This window comes from Cimex lectularius, unplaced genomic scaffold (genome assembly GCF_000648675.2).
Source record: "Cimex lectularius strain Harlan isolate CLEC.00 unplaced genomic scaffold, Clec_2.1 scaffold162, whole genome shotgun sequence".
Classification (NCBI taxonomy): Eukaryota; Metazoa; Arthropoda; class Insecta; order Hemiptera; family Cimicidae; genus Cimex; species Cimex lectularius.
In genome coordinates, this window is record NW_019393086.1 from 177351 (window position 1) to 202799 (window position 25449).

A 25449-nucleotide genomic window follows, 5' to 3' on the forward strand; every position below is an offset into this window, starting at 1 on the left:
TAAAAAACAAAAAGTTTATTTTGCATGTACTTACTTTGGTCAATTAATATGGATATTGGTAAAAGGCCATGAAATTTTTTTTCGTGGATTATCAAACATTTCAGAAAATGACTTTAAATTGGCAAAAAATGCAAAAAGCCGTTGTTCAAAAAACTCCGAGAAGCAATTTCTACTCTGGAAAACTTTTTTCGATGCTCAAATTTATTTGATTCACCTCACTAATTGAGTTTCAAACTACGTCGGAGTAAACATTCAATCCGTTTCAAAACTCAACTTCTGGATGTTATTGTACTAATTTTATAACAGGGGATTCAACTTCCTCATAACCTTTTTAGATGTTGCAATAAATGAAATGATGGTTTACTTGAACTTACGTATTTTCCTCGAGTACTACAGCTAAAGTTGAACATAAAAAGTCTTGTTAAATATTGTTTGAGTAGAATTTCCAATAATTCTTGTTAGAAACTAGATTTGTTTTTTTGTTTAGCTTTCATTAGTAGTAGATGGAGTTTACGCCGAACATTCAAACACAGCCGGGACATTCACGATGCTCTCATCGTCCAAAGCTTACGTCGGCGGGACGGAAAACGTCCTGACCCTTATGGGCTCCAAAGTTCACAACAACTTCATAGGATGTCTGAGAAAGGTAAAAAAAATTTTTTTTAATACATCAAAACGGATAAAATTTTAATATTTAAACGTTACAGGTCGAATTTAACGCTGATACGCTTAAATTGAATCTCGTCGAGTTGGCAAGGACGGGAAGCAAACTGGTCGGAATCGCCGGCCAAGTGGACTTCATGTGCCAGGAAGTTGAAGCCGCCGACCCGATCACGTTTACAACCTCGGCTTCGCATCTGGTAAGTGCTGTTATCAACTATAGTCAAGTTTGACTCGACACAATATGGCCGAAACTACATACATTAAAACTTTACATATGCAGCTTTGAAACTTTTAAAGCTATAAAGAAATTACTCATTTTCCAACCAAGGATGAAGTTTTTTCATGGTAACGTTTCAAAACCAAACATTGAGTCGATAATGTTCAAAGTTACCAACTGTAATAAAATAATCAAATAATTTAATTCCGACATCATATTTACTTAAATAAACCATTCACGTAAAAACAAGTCTGTACTAAAATATATTAACTTAAACAAAGCCTATAAATATGTAAGCGCGTCTCTGTTTTGTGCCCAACCCTGAATTCGGAGAACCGAAAACAAGGTCCCAGAGGTTTTCTTATGATCGGACCTGACTACAATAATTTAATTTATTGATCAGGCACCTTTTTTTAATATACAAAATTCCAATATTCAATTCAAACCAAACTAAATACGAGACCAAAATATTAATTAAATTTAAATCTTTTATTACCATTTATTTTCAAAAAGATTCTAATTTCTTTATTAATTATTATTTTTAATTTAAAGAATATTTTATTCTATAATAAAACCTATTTCAGAATCTACAAACATTAATTTTAAAATCGACGTTAATTCTCGTTTTATAAAGAAAAGTAAGAGTAAAGGAAATTACAATATTATTATTGTTATTATTATTAATTTTTGACCACCAATTAGAAAATACAATTAATATTTTAACATAACTTTTAAAATCAAATGTGATCACTTTTAGTTTTTTTTATAAAAATATATTTTTTAAATTAAAATACAATTATTATTTTTAGTTTTTTGACGTCAAAATATAAAATTTACTCACTTGAATTGTGTGCACACCAAATTTTCTTAATTACACATAAACAGCTCGTAACCCATGGAGGACAGAAAGGGTATTGTTGTTTTTTTACTCAAAAAATAGCCCTTTCCTAGCCCCTACTCCTTTCACTGTCAGATGTGTGTGGAGGGGCATGGCGGTACATTCAAATCGAAACGTGACAAATATAAACAAATACTTATATATTTTAAATTGATAGTAAAAATATGTAATAATAAATATAAACATAAAAATAAAATAATTGAAGATTACTTATGATATTTTTTGAGTGGTCTGCGGGTGATGAACCTGTATTTGATCGTTACCGATCATCCTCGTCCGCATAATCTCGCTCTCAGTCCCGTAACTATACCAGGATTTTTTTTACATCATTTTTTTACATAAAAGTAAAAGAATATTATTCTTTCCTAAAAAAATAGAATTCTGACATTTTTTCCGTAATCCTAGTACGCACTGAGATTCTTTGAATCGATTCATGTTGCGGGGCAGAGTCGTAGTAGCCTCGACAAAGAACTGTGTCCAGACCAAGATTCAGTTCACATTCATCAGTGCCTGCGAAAATGACGAGGGAACTAGCTCTCTCAGGAATTTCCCTTGCTCTTTTTTGCATTGTACGTAGTGAATCCAATCGGGTATGCATTAAAAAACGCCCACATTGACGGTGGGTTCGGCAAATATTTCACGGCGGGAATCAGCACGGGAAAAATCTTTTGGACACGTTGAGATTAAATGATGGCGAAGGGTTCAGAAATTTTTTGAGGATGTCCCCGACCGATTTTGAAACCATTTTAATGAAATTTGGCGGTCATTTCCAAGAAAGATACCAACTTTCGAGAATCTATCTGAGCTGCCTCTCTCCGGTTCTTAGCGAGTGGGGACTCGTATACAAGCCCATACAACGGAACTGTCCTTTTAAAGTGTGTACTTTTTTTCAATTTCCGAGACGGAAACACTGAATTTTTAGGCTAAGCCGTTCAATGTTTGGCATTTCAATTCCAGATTTCTGTATTCCGTGAATGATTCCACAAACACATGCATGTCTTCGATAAATTGTAATGTCAACTCGGTACTCCACAACATACCTTTTTACAAGACACTGTCAAAATCTTCAAGAAAACACTCACGACAACGTCAACTAAACAAATGAAGCAAGAACGCTTGTTCCGATTCACGTCCGCACTGGCAAATGTTGCGCAACATTGAGTCAAAGATTCCCACATCGGATGGGATTCAAAAGAGTCCGAAAATGATAGCCCGCAATACACCAGATTCATCGTAAAAATGATTCGGGGCAGCCCGGACTCAGGCTAGACGCAGCCGAGACTCTCCTGAGATTCAAAGAGTCGACTCAAAGAATCCCAGTGCGTACTAGGCCTAAAGACATCATACATAAATCATCACACGTGGCTCTTTTCCTTTTTATTTGTATAAATGTATGTATTTGCGCAAGTGTGGCTGAAAACTGATCGAAAAGGACTTTTTTTCCCTCTCCTTCAAAATCCAACATATATACACAAACAAAAATTTAAAATCTCACTAACACTCTCTACACGACACACAACATTGACACGACTACACAAAAAACACACACTTTGAGTACAAATACTTTGATTAAACCTAAAACTTCCTAAAATGTAATGTGTACATCGTTTTATAAATTCATTTATTCAAATATATGAAATTATATACACATAAATTATATATATACATAAATATACATAAATTAAAGGAATAAATTCATTTCTATAATATAAGCAATGTTTATAAATCCTAAGCCTTGGAGATAATCTCAATATAGATGGAAACCCATTATATTTAGTGGTCTATTGACCAAATTACTTCAATTAATTGATGTTTTTATGTAAGGTTTTGGTCAAAATGAAAAAGTTAGTGCCACGAGCGCGATTTGTACCCACGACCTTCTGCTAAATACGCCGCTGCTCTACTTGAGCTGTCGTGACTTCGACCACTCGGAGACCAACTCCCCATCTCAACCTACAACCTTAATTTTCCCTTCTTTTTGCCATTTTCAAATATCGTATAATCTTCGTTCGAATCCAGCTCGTGGCGCTAACTTTTTCATTTCGACCAGAACCTTACATAAATAGATGGAAACGGCACGACAAAGAAAATATTTTTCTAAACTACATCACACCAGACCGCATGTCACGATCTGTAAATAATCACTAATTAACGGTCACTAAATATTACACGTTTTAAATACTGGTTTTCTATTATTTGATTTCTTGTTCAACCAGTAAAATTAAGTTTTACTGTTGTTAAAAACGGTTCTGCAAATATTTCATAGTGTACTTTAAATTAACCACAAAGGAATGTTTATATGGTAGGGCCGCTTGTCCTGCTGGGGCTTGTTAATCCCGAGTAAATTAACTTGATTGAATAAACAATCGCTGAAACGTAAGTAACTGGGCGATGTTACCCCAACCGATGTTTGTTAATTCAGCGTCCACCGGTCGGAGGAATTGCCGTCATGGAGATGTTACCCCTAAGTGGATAAAAAGAAACTTGAAACTCCAGGAAAGATGAGAAAAGTGTGATTTTGAATAGATGATAGATGTTGGTTTTGGTGCGATTGATATAATTTGGATGATCGTTCAGGTATTTCTTTCTTTCAATAGGATCGATTTCAGTTTTGTTCCTATCAACTTTCTTCGACGAAAAAATCTATTTCATTTTTTTCAAGCTAATATAATGGCAGTTTGTCTCATTTACTTTACTTTCGAGTCTATACATATATTTTGGAACGAACAAAACACAAAGGTATGTCACTCAAAATTCAAAACAAAGTCGCTGTCACGCCCATTCCAACGAAAATTAAACACACTCAAGATATCAAACTTCTTCCCATATGGGAAACCCTTATAGCGGCTTCTTAAACTTTTCTCATATAAACAAGGAAGTGTAGAAAACATGATTGATGAGTATGCGCAGCCACCTGGTTCCACCTCGGGTAGAAATAACGACCAACATCAACTCTTTGATTTTTAATTAGTGCCGCCATCGAACATTAGTTAAATTATATTTGAACCAACTTCCGCCCTTTAAGGAACTTTTTAATTACGGGTTTGTTAAAAACGGATACTGACAAGAGCAGACATTTATTTTTTATTTTTAATCATATCCATCCAGTCTGTTCGTTTTATTAAAAACCAAAAAAACCAAAGATTTTATATTTAAATTATAATAATGCCTAATTTTTTAAACACACTTACAGTTGTACATAAATTTCAAATCACCCAATATTCACTGTCTCACTATGAAAAATATTTTTTGCATTGTAGGAATTCACGTTTTTCCACATCCTACATGCATTTGTTAAATGTAAACAATGTTTGTAAATCCCAGGCTCTGAAGAGGATCTCAATAAAGATCGAAACGTTGGCACGATAAAGAAAATGTTTTTCTGAAACCTACGTCACACCAGACCGCATCTCACGATTTCCGAATAATCATCGACTAACTAATCACCACACATATAAAATAAGATTGTAATTACCGTAAACTAGAATACCTAAAACTAGACGTTTATAACTTTTTTAAGACCTTTTTTTCAACATCATAATATTTGAAGTCTTCTCACTCCATCTAACAATTTGATGTTACTGGGTATTAATTATTCTTTTTATCTCACGTCTTGGTTGAGATAAAAAAGTTGGTGCCCGAGTGGATCGAAGTCATGCTAATTCAAGAGGTTAGAGCAGCTGCGTATTTAGTCGAAGGTCCGTGGGTTCGAATCTCGCTCGTGTCACTAACTTTTTGATCTTAACAAAAACCTCAGATAAAATAATAATTAATAGAAAGTATTGAGATATATTCGTATCGTACTTTTGGCTTCAGCTTCCTACCCACCGAATAAATTTGGTAGTAATAGTTTAGATAAAAAGTTTAGATTTTAAAAAAACCAGAGTCACGTGGACTTTTATTTTTCGGTCTAGTTCTATTTAAACCCCACAAACGATCATGCAGAATTACAATGGTCTACTGAAGAGATTTAAAAACTATCTGTTTAGCAAATTAGAGGTAGCAATGAATCCAGCTTTAACACTTTTTTTTTAAAATATCTGTTTGTATGGTCGAAGTGAGCCCTTTTTTTCCCCAATGGATACCAAGAACTGAAGGAGTTCCCCTGAGCCCGCAGCTGTACAGCTTATTGTATTTTATCCCTAGCTCCACTTTGGGGGGGGGGGCTCGCAACACAAGTGTGAATTTGAGCCCCCAGTGTGCCGGTGTTCTTCCATGGAAGAAACTCATTTTTGAAGGGGGTTGGGACCAAATTCAGGGTCGCTGAGATCTGGTCCCGCCCCTTCCATTGAAGAATGCCGTGTCAGTTTCTTTCAATTGCGGCTACCGGTCTCCTTAGACGTCAGAAAAAAATCCATAGGCGACGGTCCACGACCGCGGGATCTGACGCCTTAACCACTCGGCTACCGCGGCCCCGCGAAGTGAGCCTTAATTAACATTACAAATTCATATAAACAAATCCAAAACAATAACTCAAATAAAATTATCCGAAAAACAACGAACGAGAATCTTCCATAAGAAATTCTCTATCATTTTTGTCACCGAAGACAGAAGTTCACTCTGTCACCAGGGGAGCTAAATACTCTGGAATAAACTGTGGTCAAAGAAAAAGACATAAGTTAACTGATCCTTGACTGGAGGTCCGAACCCTGCGTGATGCAAAGTATGCTGGCTGAGGGCTCATGTCGTGGCATTCGCGTTACTTTTTTCGTAATCTTGCCCCCTGCGAGTAAAGAAAAAGAGGAAGGGAAAAATTGGGAAAAAGAGAATAGATAAAGCAAGGAGCAATTTGGATAAAATGAGACTAAGTGAATAGAAATTGGGGAGAGGAAATCGAGGTAAATGTGGGTAAGCCACGGAGTGTGTTAGGATATCAGAAGGGAAATGGTTTGGAGCTAGCTGGAAAATTGCCAAAATTCGGAAGCAAAACCGTTCCGAAGCAAGACTCCAGCTACAAACTGCAGTCGGAAACGAGAGAACGAGAAAAAGGTCAAAGTAGGGCAAGGATAGAGGCAGAAAGGATGAAGGAACTGTAAACAAAATTCGCAGGAATTGGTGCCGACAATCATTCATAAATGAATCAATCATCAATTTTTATATAATTTAAAAGTTTATATTTATATTATATATTGTACTACATAAATTATTTTGTACGATGTTACTGTGTTATAGTATTTTAAGTAATTACTACATTAATTATTATTTGTGTTGTAAGTGTGCGGCATTACTTAACTTTCTTTTATACTTATGTAGATTACATACATTTATTAATTATTATTTGAGTTATTTTAAGCAAGGATTGTATGTTTTGTTTCTTCAATTTCTTAGCTGTAAGATATGTATTCTTGAAAGCATATAAAACATCATTAATTCATAACTGATTATTTTTACTTCGAGTGTAAATAAGTGTTTAGCAAAAAACGATCCTGCTTAATATATTACTTTATTACATTCCTGACTTTTCAAAGTGGAAAACGTTACTTGAATATACGTTCAATAAAACGGGCTTGTTATTGTAACAGGCTCCTCAAGTTGAGTGTCACTAGAATTTAATTTATTTTAACTTCAACCCGTCTTTTCTTAAAACTTTTTTTTCTCACTTCAGACAAACGCCCTTTACCCTTTCCAGTCCGGATTTATTATTTAAGGGTTGTCAATAAATAAGAGACGAGTAGCTAAATTATTCTATCAACTTTTACAAGGCTGCCATAATTGTATTTCGTAATTTTTTCCGCTCTTGAGCCGAACCTGTGCAAACTGCCGTGAAATTTCGTTTTTTACATCCTTTTCTTCGTCCATATAAATTATACAGAATTTCATCAAGTCTACTTTAAACAAGTCGTTAAGAGTAAACTGGGAAAACGCTCTAGGGCAATTAAAATAAATAAAAGCACGGTTTTTTTATATTTGTGTAAAAAAGCTTAATACTAAAAAAAGGTAAAAGGGAGGCCGGGACACTAGATCCATGACTGCCAATTTTATCTCACAAACTTAAAAACACTAAATCCAAAAGCAGATCGTTCACAATAGATCAGTGCCAAAATCATGCACAAGCAAAAAAAAAATCAAAGGACAATTATCTTCCTACAGAAAGCTCAAATAAATAAGTTACAATTGATTGATTGTTGATTGTGCAATCAAGAACATGTTCTTGACTAAATCATGTCTTAAAAATAAATCCCTCAATTACTTAAATTAATTCTCTATTCATTCACTAATTGTCTATCTTTTTCAACAAATTTACGCCGTACTCCTAGCAAATTAGAGGTGTTATCAATTTAATTTCCCTTAGTTTGGACGAAAAAAGGCTCTTAGTTATCTGAAACGTTTTCATAAATATCTGTAGAATATAATGTTCAATATTTGACTTGTATTTTACGCACTAACCACCACGGTTCGAATCTGGGCACAGCCAATTTAATTTTAGTTGGTAATGACATGTAAAAGTGTTGTAAACATGTTTGATCCCTCCACTAGGAACCCCAGTGGTAGTTGCACTTCTACCGTGTGTCAGGAATTACTTTACTTTATTTTTACTAAATTCACTAATTTCGTGGTTCGCTTTAACAATTAACATATTACAATTAATTAAGGTTTTTAGTTGAGAGAAAAAAGGCAATATCACGAGCGGGATTCGAACCCACGATCTTCGGCTAGATACGCCGCTGCTCTACCACTCGATCTATCGTGACCTCGATGGGGTTGAGATGGGAAGTTAGTATCCGAGGTCACGATAGCTCAAGTGGTAGAGCAGCGGCGTATCTAGCCGAAGATCGTGGGTTCGAATCCCGCTCGTGCCATTGACTTTTTTATCTCAACTAAAAACCTTAATTAATTGTAATTTATTTTTACTGTTCCACTTTTAAGCTACTTTTTTGTTGTACAGGTAGGGCAAAATGCAAGAGGCCACAAATTCGTTTATTATTATTTTTTTGAATTACAGATGAAGCATGAAGTTCAGTAAATTGTGGGCTGATAAAATGTTTCACACTGATAGATGTTGGTGCGGACTGACATCGATCTGCCATTTTTTTTCTTTTTATAATGGAACACAAAATATCTATCCAACTTCCTAGTCCATAGTGAAAACCCTATTAATTATGTGTAGTGTTTAGTGACTGTTAGTTAATGTTTATTTGGAGAACGTGAGATGCGGTCTGGTGCGATGTAGGTTTTAGGTAGGCATCGTACCTACGTTTCGATCTTTATTGAGATCATCTTCAGGGCTCAAAGTGTTGGTTTTCTGTGTAGATATGTCATTCTTGTGGGTCGTGTTGAGAGTGCACGATCCGCATCTCACGATCTCCAAATAACCTATTATTATGACTATGCGGTGCACGTTTGTAAGAAAAAGTGCACTTTACTCGGTACGCTTCTCGTATTTTTCTTGGTGTAAACCTTACTAAGACTATTCGATGTAAGTGCTAGTACCTTACATTCACAAATGTATGTTCTCACAGAGTTGGCAAGTTTTTGTCTCTACTTCGCCAATTTCTTTTGGTTGTAGTTATAGGACAGTAGCCGACAGTATAGAAACCTATTTGTTTTCTACAAATCATGCCTGCTGAGGAGGAGAAGTAATACTCTCGGCTTGCCTAAGACCTGGTGTTTTTCCTGCGTTTGCTCTTTTCTTTTTCGAGCCATTTTTCCAGCTCCAACTCTAGCACACACTACGGTGGCCTAGTTGTGGTTCCAAATCAATGAGAGAGTCTGCCCCTTCTTTACTAATTTGTTAGTCATATCCCAAAACCAACTTTAAAGTAACTTGGTTGTGCTTTCCTAGAACATTTTGGAAATTTAGGCCTTCTCTGTCTAGTTTGTATCTAAAATCACACGGATTTAGTGCCTTTATAGATGTCTGACAGTCCGAAAGAAGGTAGATCTTTACACCTTTCATTTTCTTCTCTATCAATTCTTCAGCACAGAGTTGTACTGGATGGGCATCAGGTTAGAAGATAGTTTGAACAAGTCCAAGGGTTTTGTCACAGTGTAATTCGGCCCGTACACCTACACCCTAGTCAATTTTTGAGACATCAGTGTACAATATTAGCACCCGTTTCTGAAACTTAGAGTGCAATTCTTTCAAAGATTTCCATTATCTACTTGGTTGGGTATGTCATCATTCAGTTGTCATTTTCTACGGTACCGTTATAGCCATTATATTTATTTTAATTTTATCCAGCATTTTGTGGTCACTTCTCCTTAGATCTGGTTGTATGATTTGGATCTCAGGCGAAAATTGGAACTTTCGAAAACAATCTGTTGTACTGGAATGTGTGAGGGAGATCGTATGCTGTTAGATACCTGTTTTGGTACAATTAGGTATCGTCCTTTTTATACTTAGACACGATTGTCTCTGAAGACTTCAATTTTTTTGTATTTTATTAGGCAATATTTTTATCGACTATACTATAACTACATATGAGACCAGTGGTCTAAACTTAGTGAGTTATAATCAATACCTCCCCCTCTGGGATTTATTCTCAATTTTTCCTGCAGAATCTCTGCTTTATGTTGTGCAATTCTCTAATTTTTTAAAGATAGTTCCTACTCGCAGTATGTGAGTAGTACTTACTGTGAGTAGGAACTATCTTTTTTAAAAAAGGATTGAACACCGCACTTACTCCATCATTCACCATTTCTATTCTCCAATTTTGCTTTTGTCAAGGGTTAAATCTAGGTGCTTAGTTTATTCAGAGACAGTTCTAAGATTTACAAAATTAAAACAAAATTATGCATTTTTTATTCGTCGACAATGGTAGCGAACTTCCAGTGAGGACTTCATTTTCCATTATAAATATTTTTATCTTGATCAGGCATAGAAAACAAGCGGGATAAACAAAATAAAACTCACCTCAGGGCTTGATGTAAAAGATATATTCGCAGAAATAAACAAGAAAGAAAAATACATTTAAAAATTGAATATTTCGAGTAGCCTGAAAATAAAAAGATAACTTTTACTAACATAACTCTCTTATGTGTGGTGGTTAGTGACCGTTAATCGATAATTATTCAGAAATCGTGAGATGCGGTCTGGTGTGATGTAGGTTTCAGGAAAACATTTTCTTTATCGTGCCAACGTTTCGATCATTATTGAGATCATCTTCAGGGCGATATATAGCCATGGGTAGCAACCTAGGCCCGATACGTGCAGACATAATCATGACACATCTATTAAATACAGTCATACCACAACTTCCTTTCACATTACCCTTCCTAACTAAATACCTAGATGATATATTGATAGCAATTTCGACAGATCAAATTCAAACTACATTAGATACAATTAATAGCTTTCACCCACGCCTAGAATTTACACATGAAATCGAAAACAACAAAACAATACCATTTTTAGATACAATCGTAATAAAACAACCAGATGGCACATTAATCACAGGTTGGTATCAAAAACCAAGAAACACAGAACGCTACCTCAACTTTACATCTCACCATCCTCTTCATACAATAATAAACACGGCCAAATGGTTACTTAACAGAATGATTACCCTAAGCCAAAAATCATTTCACCACAAGAAAATAAAGATATACAGCCAGATCCTCCATAACAATCTCTACCCTAAACACATAATTAACAGAATAATCAACAACTACAACTCAACACTAACACCATCCACTATTACTAATGATTATTCAGAAATCGTGAGGTGCGGTCTGGTGTGATGTAGGTTTCAGAAAAACATTTTCTTTATCGTGCCAACGTTTCGATCTTTATTGAGATCATCTTCAGGGCTCNCTCAATAAAGATCGAAACGTTGGCACGATAAAGAAAATGTTTTTCTGAAACCTACATCACACCCGACCGCATCTCACGATATCTGAATAACTATTTTTCACATAGTCTAATTTTTCAACAATTTAGCTTTCCTTTTCCTATTTATCCCCTTCTATATAATCCTGAAAGGATAATCTAGTCGAACCATTACCAAGGTTTTTTCCCTTCGTCGTCTCTTTTCACCTCAAAGAAGCCGAAGCCTTCTACAAAAATGTCTTTTCTATACCGACTTCCTTCCCGACCCCTTCAAAATCCAACATATATAAACATAAAACTGCAAAATCTCACTGGCACTCTCAACACGACACGCAAGAATGGCACAATTACACAGAAGACAAAAACTTTGAATGAGTAGAAATACTTTGAATATAAAAAATATATTTTGCATTGTTTAAATTCACTTTTTTCCACATCCTACATGTATTTGTTAAATGTAAACAATGTTTAAATCCCAGGCCCTGAAGATGATCTCAATAAAGATCGAAACGTTGGCACGATAAGGAAAATGTTTTTCTGAAACCTACTTCACAACAGACCGCATCTCACGATTTCTGAATAAATAACTCTCTTAGAGTTGATAACAATTTATTTCATTTTCTTCGTATGCGGGTAAAAATTAAATCCATAAAAGAATATTTCATACTATTAAATTCACTAATTTCCTGGTCCGCTTGACCAATTAATAGATTACAATAGTTGAGTAGTTTTTAGTTGAGATAAAAAATTCAAAAGGTGGGGTTGAGAAGGGAAGTTAGTGTCCGAGTGGATGGAGGTCACGATAGCTCAAGTGGTAGAGCAGCAGTGTATCTAGCCGAAGATCGTGGGTTCGAATCCCGCTCGTGCCATTGACTTTTTTATCTCAACTAAAAACCTTAATTAATTGTAATTCCATACTATATTTTTGGTAAATCGGACGTAGTTAAAATTTGTTTCTAAAAATAACATTTCTGTTGTATAATGGTTCAAATAAACACAAGTTATGATGGAAAATGACAAAAAAAGTTCAAGTTCGCTCATCACAATTCATTTAATTATACCTAGCACAAAAGACAAAAAGCTTTTCCGTCCTTCCTCTGTAAAAACCGCCAGTTAAACCAAGTGCAATTTCCTTTCCCCCGCTGGAAAAACACCTGCCCGTTGTCCGGTCCCTGGCGAAAAACGATATTCTCCCGGGGTGCAATTAAATCTAAGCGAATGGGACTCGGATGTTGGGGTGTCGTTCTGTGCGGTTAGAAATATGACTGGATTAAATAAAAGAGGCTAATCCACGTTGTGAGAGGAGATATCTTTTTAATTAACCCCTCTCAGTCCAGACTTGCAAACATTCAAGTTAAGCTTATTCTTATTGCAGCTATTTCTGTTTTGCATACCTGTTTCAAAATGTATAACACCTTTATAACGTAATTGGTAGGTGTGTTCGAAATAGGCTTTGGCTTAATTGGGCCTATTTGTAATGTGTTTTTATTATTTTTTAATACTTCACACTTCTTTTTTCCACATCTTTTTCTAGTAGCATAGTTTTTTTCCCTTGAACTAGTGTACATCTAGCCAAGTAGCATAGTTGGAATGCTAATTTGAAAGCCGCGAAAAACATTCAATTTCTTCGTCAAGCATCTAAAGAAAAATACTTCCGCCTCACCAGGGGATCATTTTTATTCGTATAATATCGTTGTCTTGGGGATCTTTCTAAATAATTTAAAGAACAAATCTCCTTACCCGGTGCGATATATGCCGATCTGTAATGAAATCAGATGTAGGTTGAGAAGATGAGGATGATCTAGGAGGTTGCGGATAAAATATAAAATGAATTAAAAATGAAAATCAATGAATAGGTGTTAATGAAATTAATATTGAATATGACAAACAATTTATTAACCCTTTTGGAAATTATCTGAAGCAATGTAATATTATCTTTCGACGTGAGAATACAAAGTAAATGAAATAACAATAAAACTAACATGCAATATCTTCTGCCGAATAAAATTAAAATTAAAATAGCAACTTGGGTATAATCAAACAAAATAATAAGTAAATTATAATGAATTAAATTATAACTTGTAAATCAAAATATTTTATTTATTTATTTATTTATTTATTATAACTCCAAAAGAAAGAATCTACAAGAGGAGTAGTCAAAAAAGGCACATAACAAAAAGAACAAATGAACAATTAAGCAATAATAACAAAAACACAAGGTTTAATGATTCAAGGCAAGTAAACATTTTAATTCAACTTTAACTGAATTTAAGGAATCGCGAAATACATCTTCATTAGAATAATAATTCAGCAATCTCATTATCCTCGGTAGGGGTGAATTTAGTCAATATTCTGTTTTGTAGTGTGGAACAAAGAACAAATTATGGTTCCTAAGTGGTCGCTGAGGCACACATAGCGATAAATGTAAGATCAGAATATCAATGGCCCCATTCCACAATTTCCAACCCCAAATGAGATCGGCAAAAATACGGCTAAGCGACTCAAGACCAAACCTGTTCGCGCCTATTTAATGAGATATTTTACTTTGGTAATGAGAATGTATATTTCGAGTGAGAGAGTGTGAGGTGGAACAGGTGAGAGGGGGCCGTACGTAGGGCCGATTGTTTTCCCCCCCTTTAAGAGTCTTCGTTAGTGCCCAGTCTGTTTCGTCTCGATTCGCACGCGATTTGTCCTTTTCTTGGCTGTTTGTTCGAGCCATCGGGATTGATATAATTTTTCTTTCTGGGACCAGCCGATCGTTGTGGCCAAAGGTTGAGGTAACATCTAGAAGCCCAGGTAAGGGTTGTCCATGGTCCTTTTCCCAATCCGATCGTCTTATCCTCCTGTTTCCCCCCTTACCTCGTTCGCCGAAGGAAGCTTTAACCGGAGGTGAGTGAGAAACGCTTGTTGCCAATTTAATTTATACATATATTTTGTAATTATTATTGAAATCGCCCCTGTAACATCGAAAAATACAGTCCACTCAAGCCAGAATTCAGGTGTGCAAGACCAAATCTGAAGGCCATTATCCTGGTTGCTTTCTTTTGTACTTTTTCCAAGTCGCTAATCTGACCAACGTAGTAAGAGGACCACACGACACTTGCATATTCCAGATGGCTATGAACGAGGGATTGATATAATATTTTAACTGCCAAGATGTTTTTAAAATCCCTAGAAAACCTAGTAATAAAGCCAAGATTGCGTAGAGCCTTACCTCGAATCTGTTTGATATGGTCACTGAAATCACCCTTTCTGCTGAAAACGACACCAAGGTCGGAGATAGTGTCAACCTCTTCCAATCTCTGCCCATCAACGAAGTATTGAAAACAATCAAAGTCACGAGGTCGGATATTTTTAGAAAATTTAATTGCCTTGCATTTGTTAATATTCAAAGGAAGACGATTCTGCTCACACCAATTATTGAAGCAGTCCAGTTCCCTCTGTAAACCAACACAGTCGTGAGTAGAAGACACTGAATTAAAAAATTTTAAATCATCCGCCAATCAAGAAAACTTACAATCCTTGAATATACTACAGACATCATTGAAATAAACAAGAAATAATACGGGCCCGGAGTGAGAACCCTGAGGTACGCCAGAAAATGTAGAAATCCTATCCGATACAGAGTTATCAATGAGAACAGAAAAAGAGCGACCAGATAGAAATGATTCGATGAAGGATAACAAACACCAACTCCAAGAATTTTCAACTTAAACAGAAGAATATCAATGTCAATTCTATCGAAGGCCTTAGATAAATCTGTATATACAGCGTGAACACTATTTCCATTCTCAAGGGAATTAACAATAAAATCATAATAATGAAATAAATTTGTACTGGTGGATCTACCCCTTAAGAAACCATGCTGATTGATGTTAACATATGATCGAAAAGCCATGCTAAGGGCCTCAGCAAGAATGGAATCTAACATCTTGGCGAAAACAGAAGATTTGCAAACGGGTCTGTAATTAACAATCAAGTGGGAATTACCTTTCTTATAAAAAGGAACCACGTAAGAATATTTCCATTTAACGGGAAAGATACCTTCCCTAATACACCTCGAAAAATAATTGTAAGTGGCAGAGCAATCGATGAAGAGCAAGTTTTAACTAACATCTCTGGTATACCATCAGGTCCCATCGCAAAGGAATCTTTCAAAATAGCACATCTTTTTAAGATATCCCTGTAAGTAATGTGAATAAAAGATAGATCAGTCACGTCTCTAGGGATATTCTCAGAGGGATTCTGATTTATTAATCCGCGGCCATCATGAAAATTACTTTTAAAAAACGATGCAAATTGAATTGTAATCGATTGATTAACAAAAGTTGACCACGAAAAATACCAGATCCGGATAATCTTAGATTAAGTTGAATTTAGTCAATTTTATATGAATATGAACAGAAATTAACAAAAAATAAGTGTTAACTACCTAACTACTAACTGTTAAATAAGCGATTAAGCAAGCTTGCAAAATCACAACGAAAAAAATAAATACATATTTGAAGTACGATGTCGATAAATGATGGGTCACCGTTGGTAGATCGATGGACGAAAAAGATTCGAAGTCCCTACGGTGAAATTCCAGATGTCCTTCAAGCGAAGATCGAAGTTCCTGTTTCTGTTGGTCGAGCAGCGAGATTTTCTGCCAGTGATTCTCACTGAAGTGGTTGATTCGAGAACAGGCGATACCAGTTACTCGGGATGATGATTTTCCCGAGTATCGACTAAGTTCTCACCTTTTTCCGAAGACGAACGATAAAAAAAAATGATGAAAAAGGGTGAAGCCGAAAAAACAAATGGAGTCGACTGGTCAAAGCCTGAGAACTGAATGATCTTACGGCCTTAATTTATATAGATAATAACATTTTTTTTAAATTACCTCTCTAATGAATTCATATAATTACAAGTCCAACTGTTTTTGTTCTTACTACAATAGCTATTTTTGACATTAAAAACATATGTTATCACAAAGTATTACTTTAATGACTAGAATTACAGCTTGTTAAAATGATATGTACAAAGGATTACAATTAAGATGAGAACACGACACAACGTCGCCTCACCTAAGGTTGGACTGTAACAGTGTGTGTGCGAAAGTGAGTGTGTATGGGTAGGTTGTGCAGGAATATCGAGTACTCCACAGACCCACCGATTTAGGTTAGTGTTAGGCTATAATATCTTTTAGAGTGAATGGGCGGAGGTTGTGACCTGTGTGCCAGTGGCTCTGCATTTTTTTCATTTGTAAATACAGAATGATTGGTTACTGTTTGAGTGAATGTATTTATTAGTGCGATAGTAGTGTATGCATGGATGGTTCTATGGTGGAATATCAAGTACTACATAAACCCACCAACCTAGGTTAATATTTTAGATTAATTTTAATTGTATGTAATGTATGGATGTATTTATTAGCGTGAAAGAGGGCGGGTCTTCAGAGGAATATCGAGTACTCTGAAACCCGCATAAAGGCTAGGATTGAATTTTAGTGAATGAGATAGTTTCAGAGCCTTTTCACCACGTGTGGGAAGGCTAAAAATGTAGAAATAACGTCCCAGTACACAACCATCAAGATGGCCAGACTTCCACGTGTGGTCTATTCGCAGTCGGGTTAACATTATTCTCTCTAAATTCACTAATTTCGTGGTCCGCTTGACCAATTAATTCATTACAATTAATTAAGGATTTTAGTTGAGATGAAAAAAAGTATCAAGAAACAAGGGTTTCTCCATATTTTGCATGTAAGTGCTATCTTCTTTTTTTATATTAATAAAACATCTTTGCTGAAGCAATTTGGTAAACCGTATTCCCCGGACTTATCAGTTACGTTGCAGTAAGTTTTCCAAGAAAACAGTTTATCTTTTTTTAATCATGTTGGTTTGAGCCATTTTTATGGAATACGATTTGTCTCTCCGTGTTCCAAAGATGTACAATATTGATGGATGTTTGGTACCCTTTTCAGTTGCCTAACCCTCCATCGTTGTTGTTTGAATTCTGGTGTCCAGTAAAGTACAGATTTCTTCGCATTGTCAAAGTTTTTCGTATATATTGGGATCCTGTCATTACTGACATCTTTCAGTATTTTCTTTACGAAACTATTTGTACCATCTCAGCTTTCCTCTTCCGTAATAGCATTTTCAAATATCGAGTCCATTATACATACCACAGTTCTCTAATTCCTGGTTTATTTTACTCCTACATGACAGTTCATCTTTGATATTTTTGTCAATACAAGAAATTAATTTTCCCAGTCTGCAAGTTTGGTTTCATATTTATAACTTCCTTGCAATTTTGTCTGAGCACTAGCACTTATTTTAACGTTATTCACAATGTTGGTCAAAATGTGCTGGTTCGAGGCACTCTCAACTTTTCTGTTTTGCCATTTCATTAATTTTGGCAGAAGAACTGAGTTATACAAGATAAGTTCAATAGAAATAGTTAGGTAGAATAGGTTTTGTTAATAAATGGAGGCATAGCGTCATCTTCATTGAGGACATTCAGACCCGCGAAATAATTCTTTAACTTTTCGCCTCTTATATTTGTTTTTTTGACAAAATTTAGTCATTCAAGTCAACGCCGTTTAACAGCTTCCAATTTAAAACTTTCCATGTTTTTACTACTTAATATATCATTTTTATCCCAGAAATAATCACTTATTGACGCTACATTGCAGTTCCCTATATTTAATTCAGTTTACTGATGAATCTTCAACATGCCTGAAAATATCTCGCTATTTTATAATTATTATAATAGCTGTTATTTTTCCGCTCATTCCCCGATTGCAGATAACCGATAATTGATTAAGGTTTTAAGTTGAGATAAAAAAGTCAGTGTCACGAGCGGGATTCGAACCCACGATCTTCGGTTCGGCTAGATACGCCGCTACTCTACCACTTCGGCTATCGTGACCTAGATCCACTCGGACATCAACTTCCTATCTAAAAAGGAGGAAAAACTCATAAGGTGGGGTTGAGATAGGAAGTTGATGTCCGAGTGGATCAAGGTCACTATAGCTCAAGTGGTAGAGCTCGTGCCATTAACTTTTTTTCATCTCAACTAAAAACCTTAATTAATTGTAATTATTCTCTCTGTTTTGCTCATACTATCCATGGCCCACGGTTTGACCGACTGTTTTAGTTCTTTTAATTTGTCGGTCGTTTTGTCCCAGCGGTTCTGCCAACCTTTCCAACAAAGATTCTTCATATATTTTTTGAGTCCGCTGGGCTCACGGGAGTTTCCGGGTCATGTGGCATTATCGCCGTTCGTTTGGCAGTTTGATCGGCGTTTTAATTACCTTCTATGCCTATATGGCCCGGTATCAAGGCAATAACTACCTCTTTTCTTTGTTCGTGTATTTCCCTGGAAATTGAGAAACAGTTGAAAGCATTTTGAGGACGCCCGTCCAAGGGATGTGTGCGGGGAGATAACTATACGGTAATACATGCCAATTTGTTAGAAGACCCCATTATGATTTATGACAAACCCTTTTTATAACCTTATTTAAATAATAGAATTACATAAAAGCCATACATACAATATCTCTGCTTTTATGGACGGGCGATCTCACAATGCCTTCAACTGTTACTTAATTTCCAATTCGAATATCTTATATAAATTTTTCTCTCTGTTTTTCATATTTGTGGTAACAGTACTAATGTCAAATGTTCTGTAATTTAGAGCCCTGATGAAGGCAATAAATTTGACCGGAAGCTCGACAAAGAATTGAGTGCTCTACCTTCGCCTCATCCCTGATCCTTTTTCAATCAACGTTAGAATTTGAGAAGACTGATCACAAAATAATTACAAAAAAAATTATATTGAAGGCTAAATATTAAACTACTATTGTTTTTCAACAATCGATCGTGTACCGAGACTATTGCCATGTTTTCAAATTATTATATTTGTCTCGTATTTCACTGTAGTCACTGATGTGTTTTACATGTTGGATATTTGCAAAAGGTGCTCAGAGAGAAAATAAACAAACGGCTTTTTCTCATTTCTCGAAACATCGTGTTTGTTTTTGTTTGGTTGTCGTATTGGTACTCGGGTGTTTTGTCAATTGGTCCCGGGGCTGTTTCGTTTTTCTTTGTTTTCTTAAAGGTTAAAACAACTGGTCATTTACTTTTTCCACAATTGAACCGGGAGCAATAAAACAGTTGTTTATCTGTTCGTCTAATCTTGTAGAACAAATAACGACGCTATGAAAAAATGCCCTCTTATAAAAGCTTTGAAACATTTTTATATAGTCGTATATTTAATGGCAACAATTTGTAAATCGATATCCGTCCTCTTTATTCGGAACACAGACAAATTAAATTTCAGCGGAACAATAAATAATGGCGGTTTATTATCTCAGATCTTACATATTTCTTTCACATAAAAAGGCATGAACTGGTCAGACGTACATTAAAACATTGTATCTATAAAAAATTAAATCGATAAAAACCCGATAGAACTTAGCATTAAATTGTTTATTCATTCAGATATACTTATATTATATTACTCCTAGCAGATAAACTTTTGAAATTAGCCTTTTTATCTACGAGAAAGTGTTATTTTTCTTCATTAAAATAAACTATTTCCAAAATTTAATTTTGCAAAAAATCCCATTTTTTTATGTAAGGTTTTGGTCGAAATGAAAAAGTTAGTGTCACGAGCAGGATTCGAACCCACGACCTTCACCTCAATATGCCGCTCTAACCACTTGACCTATCGTGACTTCGATCCACTCGGACATCAAATCCTCATCTCAACCTACAACCATTCGAATTTTCCCTCCTTTTTGCCATTTTTCAAATGTCGTGTAATCAGAATACGATTCTCGGCGACTTATGAAGTGGCCACGAAGTTAGTGAAACCTTATATAAAAAGATTAATTAATGGAAAGCAATAATTTGGTCAATAGACCTCTAAATATAATGTATTTAATAATAATAATAAGAGTATTTAAAAAAATAAGATATCCACCTCATATAAATAAACTTGCACAAAAAAAAAACCTTAAACACCTAACAAAATCCCCTTATGTAATTAGAAATGTTTATTAAAAGTATTAAAGGAGTAACAAATAAAAAACTGCTCAAACTGTTCTGGTGAAGTACAGTTAACATTTCAGTTATAAATTCAACATGAAATTGTCTCTGTACTTAAGTGCATATATATGCATAAAACAACATCTCCTGTGTGGACCGCGGTAGCCGAGTGGTTAGCATGAGAGACTCTTACGCCGCGGTCGTGGGTTCGATTCCCACCGTCGCCTCTGGCCCTTTTTTCCCGATAACCCCTAATTTGAACACACAAGAATTCCGTACCATGGCTAAAATATGCAAGATCATAAGGCCAATAAAAAAAAATATAAAAAAAATGTCAAGTAACATTTATGAAACCAAATCAAATCTGTTTTTACCAATGTTCATATACGATTGGTAAATATAAAAAAGCAACCATTTTGTAAAAAAGATACGCACACGTGTAGTGACGATTGAAATATTATTGTAATAAATTTATATGTATTTCATTAATTTTTGAATACCAAACATTGAATATTTCACTGTGTAAACATGGGTTTAACAGAACGACATACGTGCCACCGAAACTAGACACCTTCATATTTCTGTATTCTCCATATCTCTTGTAACGTAAATACACAAAAAACAATGCTCGCCCAATAACGAAAAGGTTTTAATTTGTATCATTTTTTGGAATAAAAAATTTTACGATACAAACCTTAAAAATATGAGATTTTTTTATAATTAATATAAAATTTAAACTCATTTGTAAAGCCAGTAAAAGACTAGTTTTAACATCTAAATACTAATATTACAGTCTAGCAGATTGTAAACACAATGTACACAAAGCACATCTATATCAAGATAATAATTTATTAATTTTCATGATTGTTTTTCAATTTCTTCTACCGGGACAAAAGGAGGAAATAAAAAATAAATCGCAAAGGATAACCATGAGTAAAAATGCAGGATTGAACTTAAAATGGCAAACTATTCTACGAAAAACAGAAACGCTGGCGTAGAAATTACATTATTTGATGAACATTTCACGCAAACGATTACAATAAAAATATTACTGATTAGTTTGCTTATGGGGAACGAATTTTCGATGAAAAATGACCGAAATGACCTGGATAGAGAACAGGTTAACAAGGTAGTTAAAAGGGCTCATTTAAATGCCGCACAAACCGTGCACGCCTAATCGCGCATTCATTGCGTCAGTTTAACTCGTAAAACAGGGCAAAACATATCAAACTGTAATTCATTCACCGCAAGTGTCTTCTATGGGACGTTCTCTTCCTACATCTGGCAAAACTGTACCAGAAATACATTGATAAACGATGTATTTACAATTTAGGAAAACAAATTCTACTGTCAAGAATTTAAATTAATTGTAGCAAGGGAACTTTGGTCCAAATCCGTGAACCACCAACCGGGTAGACCCATTTGTAAATAAGTTAGAATAAGGTTCCTCGTACCATTCTGCACAACCGAAATGTCTTGCAGGTTTAACATACCTCTACTCCCGGTCATAATTTTTTAATTGTTTTAATTTGCATAATTTAATTTATACACTTCATTCTCTCCATTGTCAAATGTGCATTTGCAAATAGATAAAAAAAATATTTTACGTTTATAATATAAATACCGGCGGAGCTGTATTGCGAATAGCTTGACAGGAAGGTGTTGCATGTTTAACATATCTTTCACTGTTTTCTAACAGTAATTACCAAAGATAATTAAATTAAAATCTTTTTTATCTATTTACTACGGGTTTAATTGTAATAATTGCAGTATTGCAATTGCACGAATAAAAATCGAAAAACTCAATTATAACGTGATGTAAAGCATCTTAACTACTTTTAAAAATTGTTATATTCTAGCAATGTTTAAACATCCATTATATTTAGTAGTCTGACTGACCAAGTTACTTCTATCAATTAATTATTCTTCTAATGTAAGGTCTTGATTGAGGTAAAAAAGTCAGTCTCACGACCGGGATTCGAACCCACGACCTTCGGCTCAAAACGCCGGTCGAACCTGCTGAGCTGTCGTAACTTCGATCCACCTGGACACTAACTCCCTATCTGAACCTACAAATTTATTGATTATATAAAATTGTAAATTATAAAAAAAAGGGGGACTCTACTTTAATGTACCTTTCTAATGCAAAGCAGACTGCTCGTAAGGATTTTTAGTATAATGTCATGTTTCTCAAATTCTTCTGTTCATCATTTCACTTTAGTGCATTAGTGGCAAGCACTGTCGAAATTTCAACGCTTTAGCTCCAGCGGTTTGGTCTGTCCATTGTCTGTCATTCAGACACGAAACTGTTTTATATATGGATGAGTAAAGAGAAAAATGGAGAAGTAGTGAGAAGAAATCTTAAAGAAACTAAAGAATTAAAAGGAGTATTGCTCCACCTCGTGGAGAAACATATTTTACAAAAGTCATAATTGCACATAAAACACGTAATAGCAAAACATAACGAGACGAAGTAAACACACACAATCAAATTTCAAAAATGTTAACATATATACACCTTCGACACACACATTTTAAACAGAATATACAACTGCAAATAGAGCTAAATTGTGAAACCTGATGCTACTTCTCAGCACAACCTTCCAAACATTTTCAACGATGCTGAAGTAGGTACTTAAACTTTTAACTTTGAATTGAAGTGAATACTCATTCAAAAAGATCTGCTCCTTCCTAATTAAAAAATGTTAAAAGTTTTGTTAAATATATTCTTCATTAAAAGTATTTTTATAATTTTTATGATAAGTACACTACCCATAATAAAACCGACGATTGATTTTTGCAAAAAAAAAATGCCAATCTATGGAAATGCATATTTTTTCAGCCTTTTAATACCTCCGCTGGTCTCATTTTGTAGAAAGTTTTATGCTTGATGGCTTTTTTAAACGTTTTCCTAGCTTCAGTCATTCATCAGTAAATTCAAAAATACAGAAACATGTCAATTTATACACTTTTAGAAAAACTTCAAATTGAGCTGTGGAACCAGGAAATCGCTCTGGAGCGGCGCCCTAAAGCAATCTATAGGAAATTTTAATAAGCTTTCAATTGATCACCTTCCCACATTACCCGATCTCTCAACCGTTTTAGAATTATTCGCGATTTTTGGTCAAAAATGTGATTTTGTAAGTGCTCATGGGAATTCAAAGTTGTCTTACAATTTCAGTGTTGTGGCAGTTTGTATTTGAATAATACAATAGGTTTATGTATGGTAACATCGGGAGAGAGAATGATCCGTTTTTTCATGAGCACGTAAAAAAAAAACACGTTTATGCTCAAAAAATGGTGTATAACTGGAAAGCCATTGAGAAATCGGGCAAAGTGAGTCGAAGGGACATTCAACCAGAAACATCAAACCGTTTTGACGTTTAAACGATCACAGTGATTAGTAAAGTATGCTTACAGATTTTTCTTTGAATTATTCAAAAGAAATATTGTAGGTGTTGTGAATTTTATCCAGCCAATGCTAGAGAGAGTGTTGTAAAAACTTAACTAAGAAACATCCAATTGTGTTGAATAAACTTCTCAAGGTCTGCGGTAAGTGTACAAATATTAAACATTTACATGGACCAAGAAACATTTCCATGAGGTCAAAGTTTTCTTCAAGTTTATCAAGAACTATACATAATTTTTGCATTCTCATTTGAAATTATTATCTTTATCTAAGGATAATTGGAATCAAATTACTCTTCAGATTATTTGGATTAATTTTCAATTTCAGATGGCAAAAAGTTATTCCAACATCGAATTATAATTAATATATCTTCATTATCCACTATACAAAACCTCCAACCATTTAGCTTTTAATGGTCCGTTATTACAAGTTTGTAGTAAAGTTTAATGAACATAATAAACATGTAAAAAAGCTGTAGTTTTATATTTAAATTAAGATTTTTAGTTGAGATTAAAAAATTGAAAAATGGCAAAAGGAGGGAAAATTCAAAAGGTGGGTTGAGATGGGAAGTTGGTGTCCGAGTGGATCGAGGTCACGATAGCTCAAGTGGTAGAGCAGCGGCGTATCAAGCCGAAGGTCGTGGGTTCAAATCCCGCTCGTGCCATTGACTTTTTTATCTCAACTAAAAGCCTTAATTAATTATAAGATATTAATATCTCAAGCGGACCACGAAAAATAGTGAACTTAATGAATTAAAATGAATTATACTTCATAAAGCTCTCCGTGGCCATTTCATTTGTCGCCCAGAATCAAATAGATTACACGACATATGAAAAATGGCAAAAAGGAGGGAAAATTCAAAAGGTGTGGTTGAGATGGTAAGATAGTGTCCGAGTGGATCGAGGCCACGATAGCTCAAGTGGTAGAGTAGCGGAGTATCAAGCCGAAGAGCGTGGGTTCGAATCCCGCTTTTGACACTGACTTTTTTAGCTCATCTAAAAACCTTAATTAATTGAAATATATTAATTGTTCAAGCGGACCACTAAAACTAGTGAATTTATATTTAAAATTGATAATTAATTCATGATCTTATTTAAGCGTTTTCGTCTTTTGGACAAGCATATTAACCTTATAATTTCTAACACATTTAGACATCAACGCAAAATAGTATCTTGCAATGATTATTAAAGTTTGTTTCTTCAAAATGTTAATAAAAGTTACGTGTACATTTATAGTGTTATATGTTGTATTTATAGTTCTAGGGATTTGTAGTGTTTTGTTTGTAATTGGTAATTGTTACAAAATCATATAGTCTAACTAATGGTTATATTTGTTTTTATTTGGTGTTTAGTCCATAAAACTAGCAATATTTTTTTTTACAGTGTTAATACACACTTTAATAAATATATAATACATAAAGGGAGTATGTTATGTGAGTGTCTTTTTATGGAATGAGTGTAT

General features: G+C 34.7%; 1 protein-coding gene across 3 annotated transcripts in view; it reads left to right on the top strand.

Moving 5' to 3' along the window:
- The window catches only part of LOC106666175 (neurexin-2), a 167239-nt gene that overhangs the window by 65412 nt on the left and 76378 nt on the right, over positions 1-25449 (top strand). For all 3 annotated transcript variants that reach the window (XM_024229884.1, XM_024229885.1, XM_024229886.1), the window contains exons 4-5: positions 488-646; positions 708-860. In XM_024229884.1, coding sequence (XP_024085652.1) covers positions 488-646; positions 708-860 — 312 coding nt within the window. The remainder of the gene's footprint in view (positions 1-487; positions 647-707; positions 861-25449) is intronic.